Source organism: Pelodiscus sinensis, chromosome 1, assembly GCF_049634645.1.
Source record: "Pelodiscus sinensis isolate JC-2024 chromosome 1, ASM4963464v1, whole genome shotgun sequence".
NCBI lineage: Eukaryota > Metazoa > Chordata > Testudines > Trionychidae > Pelodiscus > Pelodiscus sinensis.
The window spans coordinates 287,545,620-287,564,988 of record NC_134711.1 but is presented as its reverse complement, the minus strand read 5'-3'; the positions used below and the strand labels follow the sequence as shown (position 1 = coordinate 287,564,988).

Here is a 19,369-nt window from a genome sequence, read left to right as displayed (position 1 = left end):
GTTTAAACGCGGGTAATTGAGTTAAACATAAAAGCACTGAAAAACTCACTGGTTACATGGTTACCTACACCTGCAGCCAGCTCCCCACATGCACCAGTTCCTGTCTGCTGCCCCGCTCCCAGGGAACCAGCTGCCACCCTCACACTTCTGCCTCTGATATATTACAAATTTTGGTGAGAGAGGTTTCAATTACAGGCAAAGGAAAGAAGCCAAACTAGAGAGGGTTAGGACAGGACTTCTCAGTTCCTGCCCTCCAAATCTGTCAGACTTCACAAGTGTCTCCGTGCACACCATGATATCTCAAATTTCACAGTAGCAAGAAGGCATGAAATCAGATCCTTTTGTTCCAAAAGCACAGGCCCCACTAACATAAGCTACAGGAGAATCACCATTAACTTAATTTAATGCCTATAGCACTCAGCTGAGTCATTCTTAGTCTATGTAACAAAAGACAGTGATATAAATATACAATAGTCACTTCATTATAATACTTTGTACTAAGGTGAGCAATAGAAACCACATGAAGAAGTCAAATGCAGCTGCCCAGTTCAAGCAACTTTCATAAAGCCAGCATTGTAGACAGCAACATCCGGAGACAAACTCCTTTTCAAAACAACCCCGATTACAAACTGTGTAGTGCACTTGCTCTGAGAAGTGGGCAGGTCGCCAGTGCTTTATAACTCCAGTTGCTGTTTGATTCTCTCTCTGTCATACGATGGTGAAGGGGGGTGGAGCTTGGCACATTGTTGGTTCTGACCAAGAAACAACAGAGATTGTGTGGAACACAGATAAAAGCAGAAATGATCAATCGCTCACTTGCTAGCCTCAGTCAGGTTCACAGCTAGAAATGTCACAGCAATGAGCAGTGGCAGTCATGATCCATAGATTAAAAATGCATGTTTTGAGGGCCCTGTCTGTTTCATTTTAAGGACAATTTTTCTGAAATGGTGTCATCGGTCATCCTCCAACAGCTTGCTTCACCCACTGTCACCAAATCCATAGGGTTTCTGGGTCAACTGCTTCCACTCCAAAAAAATGGAAATGGCGCTCAGACATGCACCAGCTCTTCTCCTTGCTCCCCATTCCTACCTATACACCAGACATGTCAAGTCTCCGTCACTCAGGCTACGTCTAGACTGTTATCTTGCAAAATCCCCACCTTGTCCAAGGAACCATGTTTGCTCTTCCACTTTTTTTCACCGAAAGAGGAGGCTTTTCCACCATTTGGCCCCGTCTAGACAGGGGCCAAATGGTGGAAAAGCCTCTTCCAAAAAAAAAAAAAAAGTGGAAAAAGCTACGCAAAATGTGCAGCGCATTTTGCATAGCTTTTTCCACTAAAAATGCCACAGTCTAGACCTAGCCACAGTGTGAGGCTCACTCAGTAGCACGCTATCTCAATCTCATCCCAATTCTTAAGCTGATTCCCATGCATTTTGCGTGAATATATAAAGATTTAAAATATTTTCACTCAGGCACTGTAAGAGAGGACAATATATCCGGGGCCTCAGGTAGAGGGCTTAGAGCTGGAAAGCTGCTTTCCAAATGTGTGTACTGAGGAAACCATGGAGACTATTGACTCGTGTTCCAGGCATGTGCAAGAGGATAGAGGAAGTTATGCGGGATGGGGCATGATTGTGTATGTGAATAGTTGGCAGTCAAAAAAATTCTGTTTGCACCCAAAGAACAAGCAAATGGTCGATCAAAAAATGGTGGGCTTTGCAAAATCTGTTTCAAAATGTAAAGCATGTCTCAGGGATTGCCAACCATCCAGGGTTTTGTTCCAACCGGCAAATAATTGTTTTTATTAAAATCAACTGTTTTGCATTGCATCTCATGTGCCCTCTACACTTTGGTATGAATTAAGATATGTAAGAGTTTTATATGCAATATTAAGTAGTATACATTTGAAAACAAACTATTAAGTTTGTTTTCACTTAATCCAACCAGCACTTAAGTGCTGTACTAATAGATGTCACCAAGGTCCAAAGATGAGAATCTGTGTCTTAAGTAATAACCTAACACATTGTCTCGCTCTTTAGGGCTGTAAATCTCATTATTAAGGACAGCCAATCTATGGCATCCCTGATACATGGATACTATTTCAAGCTTCTCCTAACTCCCTGTAAGCGAGCATTCAAACCACCACTGCATTCACGTAGCGGTTGAAGCTGATTGGGAGTTAAGGAATAACCAGCAGATATACATCTGGTTTGCTTTCCTTCTGAGTCCCTCGTTATGTTGGTGACCAAGCACTGATTTGTAGAGCCCTGTGTGGATATAAAATCTGTGTATGTGGATACCCGTGGATATAAAGTGGATATGGGTAAACTTGCAGGGCTCTGTTGATTTGGGTGAGGGATTCGGGCAGGCTACGTCCACACTACGAGTTTTCTCGGCAAAAAATATGCTAATGAGGGACTCGTTTGCATGAGTCGCAATCTCATTTGCATATTTTCTGCCGATCTGTTTTTTTGCTAGAGTTTTTGCGCAAAAACAAGCAGTGTGGACATTTTCTTTTTGTGCAAAACCCCCTTTTTCCACAAGATCAATAAACCTCCTTTTCTGGGAGCATAAGGATCTTGCGGGAAAACGGGTTTTTGCGCAAAAAGAAAACATCCACACTGCTTGTTTTTGTGCAAAAACCCTAGTGATAAAACAGATCGGCAGAAAATATGCAAATGAGATTGCAACTCATGCAAATGAGTCCCTTGTTAACATATTTTTTGCTGAGAAAACTCGTAGTGTAGACGTAGCCTCAGAGAAAGGATACTTAACGCTGAATTAAATAACAAGGGCACTAATCAGCACAACAGCTTGCTAGCCACTCTGGCTAAGGGTCTCAAGCAGAACTGTGAGTATCAATAATGATAAAAAATGAGAGAGAGGAGCAGGTCAGCAGTATGTAGGATTCTAAACTACCAGCAGGCAGGTAGATGGGAGAGGAGGGAAGCAAAGGAAGGGGCAGATGGACAGGATTGGGCAGTAGAAAGAAAAGAGAGCTAGGGAACTTTTACTGGGTAAGAAAGAGCATATTTTTAGGGCAAATTTTTCTGCTGCACTCACCATCCTCTGGGGCAGTTTCCTAATCCTGGCACCAGATAGACATGAGCCCTGATGTACTTTACCATGCCTTGTGCTGCTCCGAAATAAGCTATGTTGGTTTTGAAGCACCACAAACCCCCAGGCTATGGGAGAGCAGTGTAATACCTGTTTACTTTAACTTCTCCCTAATTGGGGGTTCCTTCCTTTTTGGGAGAGCCAAGGGCTTTTCAGCAATGCAAAGGACCCCAAGCCGGGGATAGAATCAGGCTCAGCATTTTCATTGCTGAACCTCCTTCAGCTCCGTTAGCACCAAAGTCAGAGAAACCAGTTGAGACTGAGCTGGAGTGCTCGGACGTGCACGATACTGAATGTTTCCATGCACAGACTCAAGCCTTTGCTTTTTCTGAATGTCTTTTTCTTTCCAGTGATCAAGTTTTGTGGGCCCTCCCACGATCAGACAGACAAGTTGAATTCCTTCAGAATTTAACCACCAACTTTGAGGTAATTTTTTTCTCTGTAAATTCTAGGCCAAATTCTGCTCTCAGGTACCCCAGTATCATTCCATTGGGAGGAAGATTTAGTCCAACCTTTCATTGTCTTATGGAAGAGTATAAGATATAACTGTGCACAAGTGCAATAGATGCTTTATTTCCATCATTTTAATGTCTACTGATTGAAAAGAACATATTCTGTTGACTGATAACATTTTCTCTTATTATAGTAAGCACCTGATGGTAGAATTATGAAATTGATTTTGTATAATAGCAGCAACAAAACAAAGATGATGAAGAACTGACATATGATGATTGGTAAACGCTAATGAAGTTTTTAACTCTCTGACTCCCAGGACCCCCTCGCAAAGGACTGGATTTTACAGTATTTGGTGGTGGTTTGCTAAAGGCAGAGTTTAGATTATAAGAATCTCTTCCTTCAGAATTAATAATTTCTTAAAACAACAGGATGATTTTTTGATTTCCATCTGTCATTACAGAGAAGAGCATTTAATTAAACTAAGGCCTTCAAATTTCTTCTCAAGCACTTCCCCCATTTCATCATATTTTCATTGATGTCAGCACTGAAAAGCATAACCATTTCCCCAATCAGTGTTGTAAACTGGATTCCCCTGATATGTCTCAGATCACAAGAGCCTTAACAACCCCTGTGCCCATAGAATGTCTCTGTCCAAATTTCTCCCCTGACTTCTGTTGCCCTCCTGCTCTTCCCCTTATTCCCCTTCAGCTTCTTATTTCCTTCACCAACTGCTCCTATCCACCTCCTCCATATCAGCTTCTGTCTCCCCTCTCCTTCTCATACCTCTCACCTTTACCTCGCAATCACCCTCTCCTCTCCTCATAAGAACACCCATAAAAGGTCAGAACAATGTTCCATCTAGCCCAGTATCCTGTCTTCCAATAGAGACCAATGTCAGGTGTCTCAGAGAGAATTGACAGAACAAGTAATCATTAGCAATCATCCTCTCTCTCTGGCTACTATGATTTCCTCTTCCTTCACTCTGCATTCCAGTGTGGCCAGACACCAACACTGGCAACATTGAAATCAGAGGGGAGATAATCTCCCTGTATGCCTTTCCAACCCATGGTGCCACATGGGCCTCCAGAAGCCAGGGAGGGTAAATAAAGCTGTCACGCTTGCTGGATTGGCTCACAATTGAGTGCCAGTCTTAGGGCAGACTGTTAAAAACAATCTGGTGGTATGTTCTATCGTTAATTTCACCTACCCAGAACACGTGAACTTTTGGATCACTATCACATCAGAAGTTAAGGAGAATATTTTTTCTCCCTCTTCCTTGTAACAACCTTTTAGGTACTTGAAAATGGCTGTTCTATCCCTCCCAGTTTCCTCTTATCCAGACTAAACAAACACAGTTCTTTCAGTCTTCCATCATACGTCATGTTTTCTAGATATGTAATCATTTTTCTTGCTCTTTGGATTTTTTCCAGTTTGCCCACATCTTTCCTGAAATGTGGCACAGTACTTCAGCTAAGGCCTAATTAGCATGGAATAGGGCAAAATTACTTCTCATGCCTTGCTTACAACACTCTTGCATCCCTTATCCTGCCTTCCTAATGGGGAAAGCCATCTCCATCCCTGGGGCAAATGGTGTTGGCAGTCCAGCTGCACGTGGGTTGGGTGGGGCTCAGGCCCTAATATATCCCAGAATTTTGTGTGTGTGTGTAACAGTGCTACACTGTTGACTCATATTTAGCTTGTGGTCTATGATTACTCCTAGATTGATTTATGTAGTACTCCTTTGTAGGCCCTCATTTCCCATTTTGTATGCATGTAGCTTGATTGTTCCTTCCTAAACGGAGTACACTGTGTTTGTCCTTATAGAATTTAATCCTATTTATTTAAGATAACTTCTCCAGTTTGTTCAGCTCATTTCAAATTATAATCTTACCTCTAATAACACTTGCAACCTCTTCCAGCTTGGTGTCATCTGCAACTTTATAAGAGTACTCTTTATGCCATTATCTAAATAATTGAAGAAGATACTGAGCAGAACTGGACCCAGAACTGATCCCTGCTGAAACCCACTTGTTATGCCATTTGAGCGTGACTGTGAACCATTGATAACTACTCGCTGGGAACGGTTATCCAGTTATGCACTCAACTTATAGTAACACCATGTAGTTTGTATTTCCCCACTTTGTTAATGAGTGGGTCATGTGAGATTGTATCAAAAATCTTGCTCGAGTCTAGCTATGCCACATCTACCACTTTCTCCCTATTCATAAGGCTTGTTACCCTGTCAAAGAAAGCTATCAGCTTGGTTTGACATGACATATTTTGACAAATCCGTGGTGACTGTTATCATCTTCTTCTAGATATTTGCATATGGATTCTTTAATTATTTACTCCATTACCCTTACTGGTACAGAGGTTAAGCTGACTAGTCAGTAATTCTATGAGTTACTTCCCATATATGGGTTATTTCCTTTTTTATACTACATTTCCCTTTCCCAGTCTTCTGGAATCTCTCTTCTATTCCATGAATTTCAAAGATAATAGCTTACAGCTCAGAAATCTCCTTTAGTCAGCTCTTTTAGTATTCCAGGTTGCATTTAATCAGGCCCTTGTGACTTGAAGACATCTAACCTGGCTAAGTAATATTAAACATATTCTTCCCCTATTTTATCTTTTAAATCTACATAATTTTAACTAGCATTTACTAGGTCAGGTGTCTAATCACCACCAACCTTTCTGATGAAAACTGAAACAAAAAAATCATTAAGCACCTCTGCCATTTCCATATCTTCTGTTATTGTTTTTCCCTCATCATTTTGTATTGGGACTATCCTGTCCTTGGTCGTCTTCTTGCTTCTAATGTATTTGTATAATGTTTTCTTGTTACCTTTTATGTCTCTAGCTAGTTTGAGCTTGTTTTGTGTCTTGGCCTTTCTAATTTTGCCCCTACATATCTGTTATTTGTTTATATTCATACTTTGTAATCTGACCTAGCTCTTATTAGGTCATTCCAGTTCTCTTGGTTAAGCCAGTGTGGTCTTTTGCCATGCTTTCCATCTTTCCTATGCAGTGGAATAGTTTCCCTTTGTGCTCTTAATAATGTTTCTTTGAAAAATTGCCAACTGTCTTCAATTGTTTTTCCTCTTAGTCTTAGTTCCCATGGGATCTTACCTTCCAAGTCCCTGAGTTTGCTAAAGTCTGCCTTCTTGAAATCCATTGTCTTTATTTTGCTGTTCTCCCTCTTCCCATTCTTTGGAATTATGAACTCTATCATTTCATGATCACTTTCATTCAAACTGCCTTCCAGTTTCAAAATCTCAACCAGTTCCTCCCTATTTATCAAAATCAAATCTAGAACAGTCTCTCTCATAGTAGCTTTCTCCACCATCTGAAAGGGAAAAAATTGTCTCCAACATTCCAAAAATGTATTAAATAATCTGTGCTCTGACATGTTATTTTCCAAGATGTCTGTGAAGGTAAAGTCCTCCATTACCACCAAGTCCTATGTTTTGGATGATTTTGTTATTTTTTTTCAAAAAGGATCATCTACCTCTTTTTCCTGGTTAGATGGTCTGTAGTAGTCTCCCACCATAACAAGCCCTTGTTTTTTACCTCCTTTTTCTTAAAGATCTCTGCCTTAGTGTAGTGTCTCTGGCATTCTGAAAGTTCAAACACTAAGGCGATGGCTACACTGTGAGTTTTGCCGCAAGACCCAATGCAAATGAAGCACGGATTAGCATTTTCTCATGCTTCATTTGCATACTCTCTTTTGTTCCATTTTTGTGCTAGGGGTTTTTGTGAAAAAACAGGCAGTGTGGCCGTCGCCATTTTGCACAAAAAATACTCTTTTTCTGCCTCCGGGACAGGCATAAGGATCTTGTGGAAAAAGGGTTTTTTGCACAAAACAGCCACGGCAATACTGCCTGTTTTTGTGTAAAAACTTCTAGCGCAAAAACGGAACGAAAGAGAGTATGAAATGAAGCATGAGAAAATGCTAATCTGTGCTTATTGGCTCTTGGGGCAAAACTCATAGTGTAGCTGTAGCCAAAGAGATCACCATATCTTCTTCTGAGTATTCCTATATGACTTTCCACCAGAGTTCAAACCAATGGGTCATGGACTCTTGCACATAACTTCTTTATGAGTGGCTGGAGCAATCAACAAAGCCTAGATAACCCATTACATCTTGACAGTCCTTGATAGGCAGAGGGACCACTCTTCGTATCTGAGCTTATAAGTTCAGAACAGGCACTTTAAAATTATAAAAAAAACCATGTTTCATCTTGTAGCATGAAGTATTTACAAGTGAGGTTAATGCATGCAGCATTTTACAAGCATTTCATAGAATCTAAACATTAAAAGCTTTCTTATAAGATTAGAGTAATACCTATTTTGAATAAAATTAACATGCAAGTGAGCTGTCACATTGCCTGGAAAATTTCACTTCAATTAAGTTTGGCAAAGTTAAAAGCAAATGCAGTGGAAAATGGTATTATATTGGGAAATATCAAGCAACTTCAAATATAGGCAGTGCTGTCCCTTAGTATAAAAATAAAATATTTTTATTGAAACTAAAGTTCAGAATATGTAACATTTAAGGATAATTGGTAAAGCAAATAGTTTTTCATAGAAACACACAGCCTGTGGAATTCTTTGCCAGAAGATAAGACTGGGGCCAAGAACTTGTCACGATTCAGCGAAGCATAACACACTGTCAGAGTTATAATAATAAACATTTAACAATTGACAAATTTTGGAAGAGGGATTTACTGTCATGGTTGTGGGAATAACATAATCCCTCTGGAGCAGGTTAGTCCATCACTGTCTTCTTGTGTCTACCCCTCACATAGCTATTACTGGTCACTGTTGGCCCAGTTCTGCTTATATCACAGGCTATTGGGTATATGAACTCAGATGTAAGCAGAACTGGTTCAAGTCCCTATTCTAAATTAGGCAGAGTGAGAATTTAAACATGATGAGTGTCCTAACTACTAGGTATTCTGAACATGTACTCTGTGTGTCCAAGCCTGAAGGTATATTGTACACATCGTCAAGGGATCAGGCCCTGCTGGCAAGATAGACAAGGCAACACGTAGTTGAGAATCTCACTTGGGGACTGCTAGGGCTTTGGCATGTGCTAGATCTCCAGGTGGCTCATTAGTATGGAGTGGCATCCAGATGAAGGAAGTTTTGTGTGTGCTCACCTGTTGCAACGTACATAAGAATGATCATATTGGATCAGACCAAAGTTCCATCTAGCCCAGTTTCCTGTCTGCCGACAGTGGCCAATGCCAGATGCCCCAGAGGGAGTGAATAGAACAAGTAATCATCAAGTGATCCCTTCCTCGTCATCCATTTCCAGCTCCTGACAAACAGAGTCTAGGGACACCATTTCTACCCATCCTGGCAAATAAATATTGATGGACCTAACCTCCATGAATTAATCTAGTTTTTTTTAACCCAGTTAAAGTCCTGGTCTTCACAACATCCTCTGGCATGGAGTTCCACAGGTTCACTGCACTGCGCTTTTCTTTGTTTTAAACCTGCTACCTATTAATTTCATTTGGTGACCTCTATTTCTTATATTATATAAGTGTTATAGGGTTAGACAGCAGCTGATTAGCAGTTTTGAGAATACCATCAGCCTTTAATGGTGGATGTAGGTACCTAAAGAGGCAAGTAGGTACCCAAATTCCTTTAGGAATCTGGCTATTAATCTTATTTAAAATTTAGAATATATTCTCCGGAGGCTATCTCTATAATGGTTTGTCCAAAGGCTATAACTACAGTGTACTGCATTGTAGACTATGGAGGCATGAATTGTAGAGTACACCAAAAAGTTGAATGCTAATCGTGTCTTGTGCTGCACTAAAAAGTACGTAGTTTGCATTAACATAATCCTGTATGGTGCTTCAAAATGAATATTATAGTCAAAGTGTAGTTGCCCCAAAACCAAGGAGAGAAGAGAAATTATCTACCTACTCTTCGACACATTGATTTTGAATATGCAGAAAAAATTGCACTGGCCTTTTTTCACATTATAAATTCACAACTAATTTACTGTCCACTATCACCCCTAGATCTTTTCAACATTATTATTGTCAATCTTCCACTGAATACTGAAGTCTCAGAGGGTGCATCTACCCTGCAGGGCTTTACTCAAAATAAGCTACGCAAACTGAGCTACGTCAATTGCACATCTTATTTTGAAATAAATAGGAAGCATCTACACAGCATTTATTTCGAAACAGAGCACTCTTCCTCTAACTTCCCTTATTCCTCATACAATGAGGGTTACAGGAGTTAGAATAAGAAATCCTCCTGCTTGATAGTATTTTGACACTATTTCAAAATAACTGCTGGCTGTGTAGAATAGAGATAGAAATGTAGCCATGTTAGTCTGGTGTAGCTGGAACAAAAAACAGGACTATGTAGCACTTTAGAGACTAACAAGATGGTAGACATGGATTAAGTTATTTTGGAATAGCACTAGTTATTTCAAAATAGTGTTGCAGTGTAGACATTACCCAGATCATTTTATTTCATTAACTTTCATTTTACTAACTTGAACTTTACTACCATGAATTTCATTTTATTTTCTGCCTATATTTAATCTCTCATGACCCCTTTATATTATTGCAGCATGTGGATTTATTTTGAAATCTCTTCTGGCATTTGGTTTATCTATAATCAGTAACCACTGTATATAATAACTGCAAAGACTGTCTGAACTGCATTCATTCCTCAAATACCGTCGAGGAAAATAACAGTCAATAGACTTGAGGATCTGGATTGTAATAATCAGCTAAATCGATATATTAAACTAGTAAAATTATGAAATATGATGTTCCTGACTTTGTTCTTTATTTACGAATTTATATGCAGTTGTTATAATAAACTTTTCTTACCTACACACTTTTCATTTTCAGCAATAGCATGATGTGAGAGCACAATATGTGAAACATAAACCTGCTTCCCCCACATCACCTAGTAGACTGAAAATATGTATTCGGTTTTGATTGAATCCAGAATATTTACTAAATGATAGTGGGTTTTTTTTCTTTCCTTGTGAAAAAAATTGTTTTTGGAAACTTTTTAGGTTGTTCTTTGGAAACCTGATTCAGCTGAAAATATTATGAAGAACAAGGAAGTCCATTTCTATGTCAATGTATCCGATATAGATGATGTGAAAACTGAGCTAAACCGATCTACCATCCGATACAAGTATGATTCTTACTTCTTGCTGTAAAGAGATGAAATCAGAAATTCAAACTAATAAGTGACACTGCATTTAAAAGTGGTTTATGCTCTTTGTTTGTTGTTCAGAGTTTTAATGGACAATGTTCAAGGGCTCATCGAACAACAAACTGTCAATGACACAGTCAGCCCCCGCAGTTCTGCATCCTACTATCAACAATATCACTCTCTGAATGAAGTAAGATATATTATATTTTTCTTGTTATCCTTTATGTATTTATTGTTAGTGCATTAACAAGGACTTATATTTATTTTGATGATGATGGTGATGTGGACTGTTACATTACAGATCTATAGGGGAATCAATTACATTTGTATCAATTCATTAATAAGAGTCCATATTAAAACAGTACCTTTCATGAAGAAGGATCCCAATAGCTTACAAAAAACTACATAGGAAATCTTTGTCCACTAATTAAATGCAGTCCCCTCAGCAGCAGCACAGCACACATCTGTGCAGTGCAGACGGTGAATAATATCTTTTCAAACTGAAGTCACAGAAGGAGTTGTAGGTAGACACAATGCAATTACCTGAAATGAAATGTGGTCAAGATATTTTACATTTTAGGTAAATGCTCACTCTAAGCCCACAATCATAACTTTAGTGGCTTCTGACAATTCAGTTCTAATGGATCATTCTGTAATTCATCTAAAAAGCACTCTGCATAGTGCAGTTATGTATTTCTACCCAAATTGCCTTAACATGGATTGAATTACCATTTACTTCAAAGAAGTCATTAGTAAGAATAATGTGGGAAGCTTATAGAAAGCAAGACCAAGGAAAATTGTAGCCTGATCTAAGATTGTTTAAATTCTAATTACCCACCTTTAGGGTTAATAGGTTCTCTGTCCCAGGATCAGGCCCAGTATTCAATTATACAGTAGAGTCCCTATCATCTGATCTAAATGGGACTGACAGGTGGTCTGATTACCAAAAATGTTGGATGATAGGGACTCTACTGTAGCCAGGGCTGCTTGGTCCCCATCCCTGCCTGGCCCTGGCCCCGGCCCCTTCCCTCCCTGCAGCTCCCAGGCGCCCAGCCCCGCTCGCTGCCTGGTCATTCTCCTGGAGCCGCTGATGCCTGTAGCTCCCGGGGACGAAGCGGCGCTGGCAGGAGTGGCATCAGTGGCTCCAGGGCACGGGCTGGGAGAATGGCCTCACTCGCTGCCCCGTCGCTCTCTTGGAGCTGCTGATGCCGCTCCTGCCAGCACCGCTTTGTCCCCGGGAGCTTGAGGGTCGGATAAAGCAGAATGTCGGATTACCGCAGGTCGGATAATCCGGACTCTACTGTACTATGATTGGAAACCCTGATGTGCATGGTTGCAACACTCACACTATAGAAACTCTTGTATATTTACAATATTTACAGTTTATTAATAAGGTTAGCACAGTCACAAACAACTCAATTTCATAAGACAGAGAATGTACATTCATATTTCCTTACCATATACTTACATCACTCCTTCTAGAACAATCTTAGGTGTTAGTCCATCATCTTTCTCATTACCTTCACCTTCCCCATCATCACCAGGGGCCATCATTCTGGCCCTTCCAAGGACTACATCTTCTCCCCATCGCCCTTGGGCTGGGGTCCCACTTTTATACTAAGTGGCGCTGACAATAACATGTTTTATGCATATTCAATAGGGGGTGTTTCTAATGTTATTTTCCTGTTGGTCAATATATCATTGCTCTTAACTTATTATCATATAGGTCAATTCGTTGCCATGGGTCTTTGTGGTTATCTATCGCAACCTGTGTCCTAATTGCTTAACTCAGCCTGAACCAATTATTTGGGACTTATATTTAATAATACATCTGCTGAGTCTGAGGATATTGTTCTTGCCATCCTGTGTGGGTGAGAGGTCTAGACCTAAGTTCCCCTATTTCAGGCCTGGGAAAACAAAAATAAGTTATGACCAGTATCTGGGTGAGACTGTCCCCCAACCACGGAAGTCTGCAAACCTTAGCTCCTGCTGATCTTGCAAACAGCCTGTTGCAGCATGGATAAAAGATAAAATATAACCCCATATTACTTGACCTGGACTGTGAGCTTATGTATGTTCTCTCATTCAAGTGCAAGCCTGTCTTTTAATTGATTGTAATGCAGATATGGCACACATTGGAAAGTGCATTCAGAGGCTGTACCATCTTGTTATACTCTAGAGCAGGAGCCACTGCACTCCAGGGGAACCCGACTCACCAGGCAGCCTAGGGCTGGGCTGTACTGTACCCAGGTGGGTTAATGGCAAAGCCCTCCCCCAAGGAGTTGAGTGCTGCTGGGTTAGTATTAGCAGCCTAAATTAGAGTTTTTAACTATTACCGAATTAATCTAAATTGATACAAACATATTATTAGCATGATAGGAAAGTAACTTGATAGGCTACAAAATGCAAAGAAATAAGTATGTTTCTCTTTCTTTTCTAATATCTTTGTTTCTTTGCTGCTGCAAAAAGATATGCTAGATGACCTGCTGCATGTGTTAAATCTCTCTTTTTCCATCTGTGATTTCTGTAATTCTTTTAAACAGTTCTAATCATTTTCACTTAGGACTGAGAGGATTTTCACAGGGACGGCCAAACCAAAAGTACATCTTTGACACAAAGATCACCCCTTGCCAAATTTCAGGTCTCTCTTCCAAATATGGGGGTGCTAAAACACTAAGAAAAACATTAAAAAGGTAACTAGAATTTTTTAGCATGCACCAAACAACATTTTCTTCAGGCCTTTTTGGGAAACAGTGGAGTCATTTTTGGCTAGTTTTTTTTTTTTTAAATCCGCCTGTGTCTGACACTTGGCATGTAAAATTTCAGCCCAAACTTTTAATTTGACACAATTATAAGCAACTGAAAGTAGGATCTTATAATAGGAAGTGTCAAGCAACATTAATAAATATGCAATGCTATTGGTACCATGTATAATCAGGGATGAGTGAATTTTTTTTTTCAAAATCATGGAGGAGAAACATAAGAACTACTTAAAAAACTATGTTCCGTGTATAATATCTTATAAGTATTTTACTGGTGTAATGAACTGCGTAAAAATATAGTTTGAACTAAATGGTTAGGCCCTTGATAACTTATCCTAGTATAATCGTATTTTAGTGCCTTTCCTAATTTGGTCTTGCGGTGTTTTGTTTAGGGTTTCTGTGGTGGAGCAGGGAAAGAACAGATGAATCATAAAGTTCTGTACTAATAACTTTATTAACAGTTTCCACACGTTTTCTAATTAAGTTAAAAAATGAAAGGTCAACACACTGGAAATTAAATTAAGAACACAATATATCTGCTCTAGTTGATTTTATGTCTCATGAAATAACATATATTCAAGAAAGCTGTCAGAAAGTGTCTGCTTTTCAATTTTCATTTAACTACATGAAAATGCACGCACAAATTACTATGAATGTACGTGCAAATCAGGCAATGATGCATGCATTTGGTTGGTGAGAAGTGTGTACTGTCTATTTGCATATTCAATTACTTGATTTGTGCATGCAAATTAGGTATACAAATATGCCTGTATTTCTCCAAACACCCCATTTTGAAAAGAAGGCTCAAAATATTTAACTTCTTTCTATGTTCAGTTAATATCCTCCCCTACCACCCGCAAATGTTAATGAATACTTGGTTGACATTCTTCCAAGCTCCCTTACTTCGTTCAGTACAACACTTTTCATTCTTTGGTTTTAAATATTGCCTTCAAAAGGTCTGAAAAAATTATGAAAAAGAGTGTTCTGCCTTTTCTCCCCTATCCAGAAAGCTTTTAAAGAAACCTATCATCAAGCTATCATGTATTGATTGTATTATTTCAGGCTAATTCACCTTGAATATGTTCCAACTACTTAAACTATCCACTCAAACTTGTATTCAACTGTGACATTATTTAGTACTTTTCCCAGACCAGAAGAAGAGCTCTGTGTAGCTCAAAAGCTTATCTCTCTTAATATCTTTTATTGGACCAACTTATGTTAGTATCTCACCAATCTTGTTCTTCTTCTGTCACTCAAATTGTCTCAGATAGAAAAGCTGGCTATAGATAATTAGCCACTGATTGTTGATGGGACACAAATGTGCAGGGAAGTCATGTAAGCACTTTGGAAAAATCCCTCCTTCCTTTTCTAAAAAGAAAGCACAGTCAAGCATTCTATGCACTGAAGGGGAAATCTCCCATTTATTTCAGTGGGAAATTCTCCTGTGTGTGGAATGATGAATTGGGGCTGGAGACTTCGAAACTGAAATTATATTTGCTAACTGATACACTTCATCTGTATAGATATATGCTTGGATGGAAGCTATAACTGAGATGAATGCTGATATGCTCCAGAAAATATATATTGGATCCTCATTTGAGAAACGCCCACTTTATATATTGAAGGTACAGTTATGAATTAATGTGCAATCTTTTTCTTTAGACATTTAAATTACAGGTATAGGTTTTGTCAGAGAGAATTTAAAAAATGGTTCTGGTAGCTCATTCTGATTTTTTTTAAATAGAAAAATATGCTCTTTTTTTGTTTGCATTTTTTTTTAGTTGTGTAAATGTTCCTTTCTTCCCCTCCCAAAAGTAAACAGGGTGCCACTGAACTTTGGCATATAAAACAGGTCAAATACGTTTCTCCTTTGCGCGATAGTAAGTCAGTTGAAATACTGCATATTTAAACTAGTGCAAGATCAATATCCAGCCCATTGTCACCTTGAGAATTCCATGCAAGAAAGATCACTTCCTTTTCTTGTCTCTCTTTCTTCTTTTTGTTTACTATTCTATTTCCATTCTCAACACATATAAGGCTGAAAGAAATTTGCAGGGCACAATTTTTTAGGAGAAACATTATAGTTGCCACAAATTTGAGTGGTGTTGTGACTCTGTGCACCACATTGCAATGGCACTCGCTAAAATTTGGACAACTGCCCTTCTGTCATGGTTGCCTTTGAGGTCACAATAGGATACATCATGTGTCTTTTGTGCTGCTGCCCTGCTTTGGAACGCTGCATGCCTTGGAAGAAGGTGCTGGAGCTTACATGTCGGTGTGCACTGAGGGAGGTGTTCCGGTGGCGGTACCCAGAGAGTGGTTTTCATTCCTTACAGAAACTGGTTGAGGCAAAACCTGAAACTAGACTTCCAGAGGCATGTCTGCTTAGTGCCACGACATGCTGACTGCACCAAAACCACAACTTTAACAAACTGTGGTCACAGCTCTTGAAACAAAACAAAAATCTACAACTTTCTTAAAGACTTAAACATATATTATTTTGTCAGCTTTCTAAGAGAGACGGAATACCAAAAGGTGCCATATGGATTGACTGTGGAATCCATGCAAGGGAATGGATTGCTCCTGCTTTCTGCCTTTGGTTTGTAGGACATGTGAGTAGATTTCATTCTAATATTTTAAACAAAACAAAATACCTTGATCCTATTTTCCTTCTCTTGCAAACTGTGTTCTATTTCAACAACTTCCTATTCAATATAATGCCAAGGCACTGAAAAATAAAGTATTTGTATGAGCCAAAGATTAAAAAGAGATTATCTCACTTCTTACAGCAGATATAAAGGTACATTTTTCAAAGCACCAGCACTAAGTTGGACCAAGTCTTTCATATTTATGAAATGATCAGGGGTGGAGAACATAGATAATTATATTTCAAACTAAGTCTATGTCTATACTTGGAGTTGGAAGAGACATACCCATGCTAGCTCTGACTGAACTAGTGTGCTAAAAATAGATGTGTAGCTATGATGGTATGAATGGCACAAGGGGCTAACTGTCCTGAGTATGTGCCTGACATCTTGGATGGTATCATACTCAGGGTAGCCAGTTCCTACAGCCACTATGGCTACATTATTATTAGTGCACTAGCTCGATCAGAGTTATCATGGGTATGTCTCCTCCATATGGAATTTCTCTCTCCTGTTCGACAGTTCAGACATACCCTAAGAGCGCATTTTAGTGGTAAAGTCTAAAGGCAGGATTACCCAATTAGAAGGGGAATAATAGTCTGTCTACCCAGGAGCTGAATGATATATGGAGAAAAGGCATCAGAATAAACATGAGAGTAAACATAACTTCAGTCCTTGGTTAACATGTATAAAACTCCACTGAAATCAGCAAGGCTGCAGAATGTTAAGGAGCTTAGATAGCGCTTTCAAAAGAGTCTCTGGGAGTTAGGTGCCAAAATCTCTTTAAAGGTCAACAGGATTTGGGCAGTTAAGTCCATCAAGCCCCTTTGAAAAGGACAGCCTTAAATACCCCCTTAAGAGCTAATGCTAATTAACCTCTTGCTGTTGGTCAAAGGATGACCAGCTATACTGATGTCATGCCATTGCAATGTACCTGGTATCTCAGTCTTGACTTAGTGGGACCACCCAACTGGGTAAGCGGACAGTTGAGTCTCCAATTTAATTGAATTCCAAGCCTTTTTGTGCACACTGAAGTGTTGGCTGTAGTGGCGACTTCTGTGATGTATTTGCCCTCCAGGAGCTGGACTGATGCCACCATCACACTATTACTTTACATAGGGACAACTGAAGACCTCTCAGGTATCTTTCAAGGATGGTGAGGAAACATTATTATAGACATCATGAACAAGTTCTCATCGTGTTCTATAGGCAACCCAGTTCCATGTGAAAGATCCAATTATGGCAAGACTTCTGCGGCATCTTGATTTCTACGTCATGCCTGTGATGAATGTAGATGGCTATGAATACACGTGGACCACTGTAAGTAGAAGGTTTCCAGACGGCATGTGGAACATTCCAGCATGTTATTCATGAGTATTGTGAAAGCTGGTATATTGAACAGATTTAAAGGCATACTTTCCAAAGTGTCACTTGGCAGTTTTGAGCCCAAACCTCTTTACTGGAGTTTGGAATTTCTCTGTCCCTTCATAGACCACAATAGTTACTACAAAGATGCAATTTTAATTTACAGATCCCAGTTCAACCCAAGGCTTAGATCTCATCCTGTAATTTCATTTTTTTTGGATGTCAGGTGATGATTATGGTAGTATGTCAATCCACAGGACTGCCAATACTATGACAATCCACCATAAGGCAGAAAAGCCTGACTGAACAGTTTATTTCTCCTTTTAGTGGTGTAAGGCCAGACAGCATAGTTTTCCATGTTCCATAGTACTTTTTGTTTCAGGCAGACAAATGAGTAACAGGTAAGCTCAGACTACATCCCAGTGGCTTATCAGGTATTTTACTTAGTCGCAGTGAACAGAAGGTTCAAGGCTCCTAGAGGTTGAATGATTTATTTGCTTTATTAATGCATCCTTTTACTTAGCTCCCAGATTCCATTTTTAAGCAGAAACATCTCTCCTCCTTATCTGTAAATTTTGGACTATATATTTTTAAAAGGCCTCAATCCACCCTCTGTTTGTGTATGTTCAGCTTTATATATGCAGCCTTTCCAGGCTACAAGTTGCATCCACAATTAATAGACTCTACACATGATATATAGGATTGTCAGGTGTCTTTTATTTATTGGAAAACTTGGTTGAAAAGGGACCATGGTAGCTTTGATTAGCACCACTGACGGGGCCACTAAAGTCTGGCTAGAGGTGCAGAAGAGCTGGCAGGCCCCTAAGAAGCAGCCAGAATGTCCCTCTGGCTCCTATGCAGAGCAGCGGCCACAAGGGTTCCATGTGATGCACCTGCCCCAAGCACTGGCTCCACAGCTCTCATTGGCCAGGAACTGCAGCCAATTGGAACTGCAGAGACAGTAACTGTGGGCGGGGGCAACATCCACAGCCCCCTAGCCACCCTTGCATCTAGGGGTTGGAGGGCACGTTCCCACTTCCCGGAGCTGCCTGAGGTAAGCATCACCCGGAGCCCGCACCCTGAACCTCCGCCTGTGCCCCAACCTAGACCACCCCGCTCCAGCTCAGAACCTCCTCCTACACCCAAACTCCCTTCCAGAGCTTGCACCCATCACCCCTTTCTGCATCCTACGCTCCTCATCCCCAGCCCCACTCCAGTGCCCCACACCCCCAGCTGGAGCCCTCACCTCCTCCCACACTCCAACCCAGAATCTTCTGCTGCACCATGAACCCCTTTCTGGCTACACTCCAGAGCCCACCCCCCCACCCAGAGCCAATATGTTCTTCCACATTCCCAACCCCTCCTCATCCTAGAGTTCTCTTCCACATTTTGAACCTCTTGGCCCCACCTCCCAGCCAGGAGCCTACTCTTCCTCCCCACACCTCTCATCCCTGATGCCACCCGTGCCCACACCACCAGTTAGAGCCCTCCTCCCCTCCTGCATCCCAAACTCTTCTCCCAGCCTGGTGAAAATAAGCACGTGAGCTAGTGTGGTGGAGAGCAAGCAATGGGAGAAGAAGGTATAGAGTGAGCGAAGGATGGGACTTGGGGAAGAGGCAAGGCAGGGGGCAGGACAAGGGTGTTTGGTTTTCCGTGATTAGAAAGTTGGCAACCCTAATGATATACCCAGTGGGTCTCAATCTGCCATGCAAAAGAGTTTGGTGTATGAAAATTCTATCATTAGAATACAGAAAATATGGGTAGTTGTTCCCTTCCTAGTTATAATGCAGAGTACTATTGAAAACAATGGAGTTAGATTAA

The 19,369-nt window shown here is 40.2% G+C and overlaps 1 protein-coding gene across 1 annotated transcript in view; it reads left to right on the top strand.

Annotated features, from left to right (window-relative positions):
- The window catches only part of CPB2 (carboxypeptidase B2), a 30,747-nt gene that overhangs the window by 1,866 nt on the left and 9,512 nt on the right, over positions 1-19,369 (top strand). The window contains exons 2-7 of the mRNA XM_006118002.4: positions 3,468-3,543; positions 10,631-10,755; positions 10,858-10,966; positions 15,062-15,163; positions 16,046-16,150; positions 17,393-17,503. Coding sequence (XP_006118064.2) covers positions 3,468-3,543; positions 10,631-10,755; positions 10,858-10,966; positions 15,062-15,163; positions 16,046-16,150; positions 17,393-17,503 — 628 coding nt within the window. The remainder of the gene's footprint in view (positions 1-3,467; positions 3,544-10,630; positions 10,756-10,857; positions 10,967-15,061; positions 15,164-16,045; positions 16,151-17,392; positions 17,504-19,369) is intronic.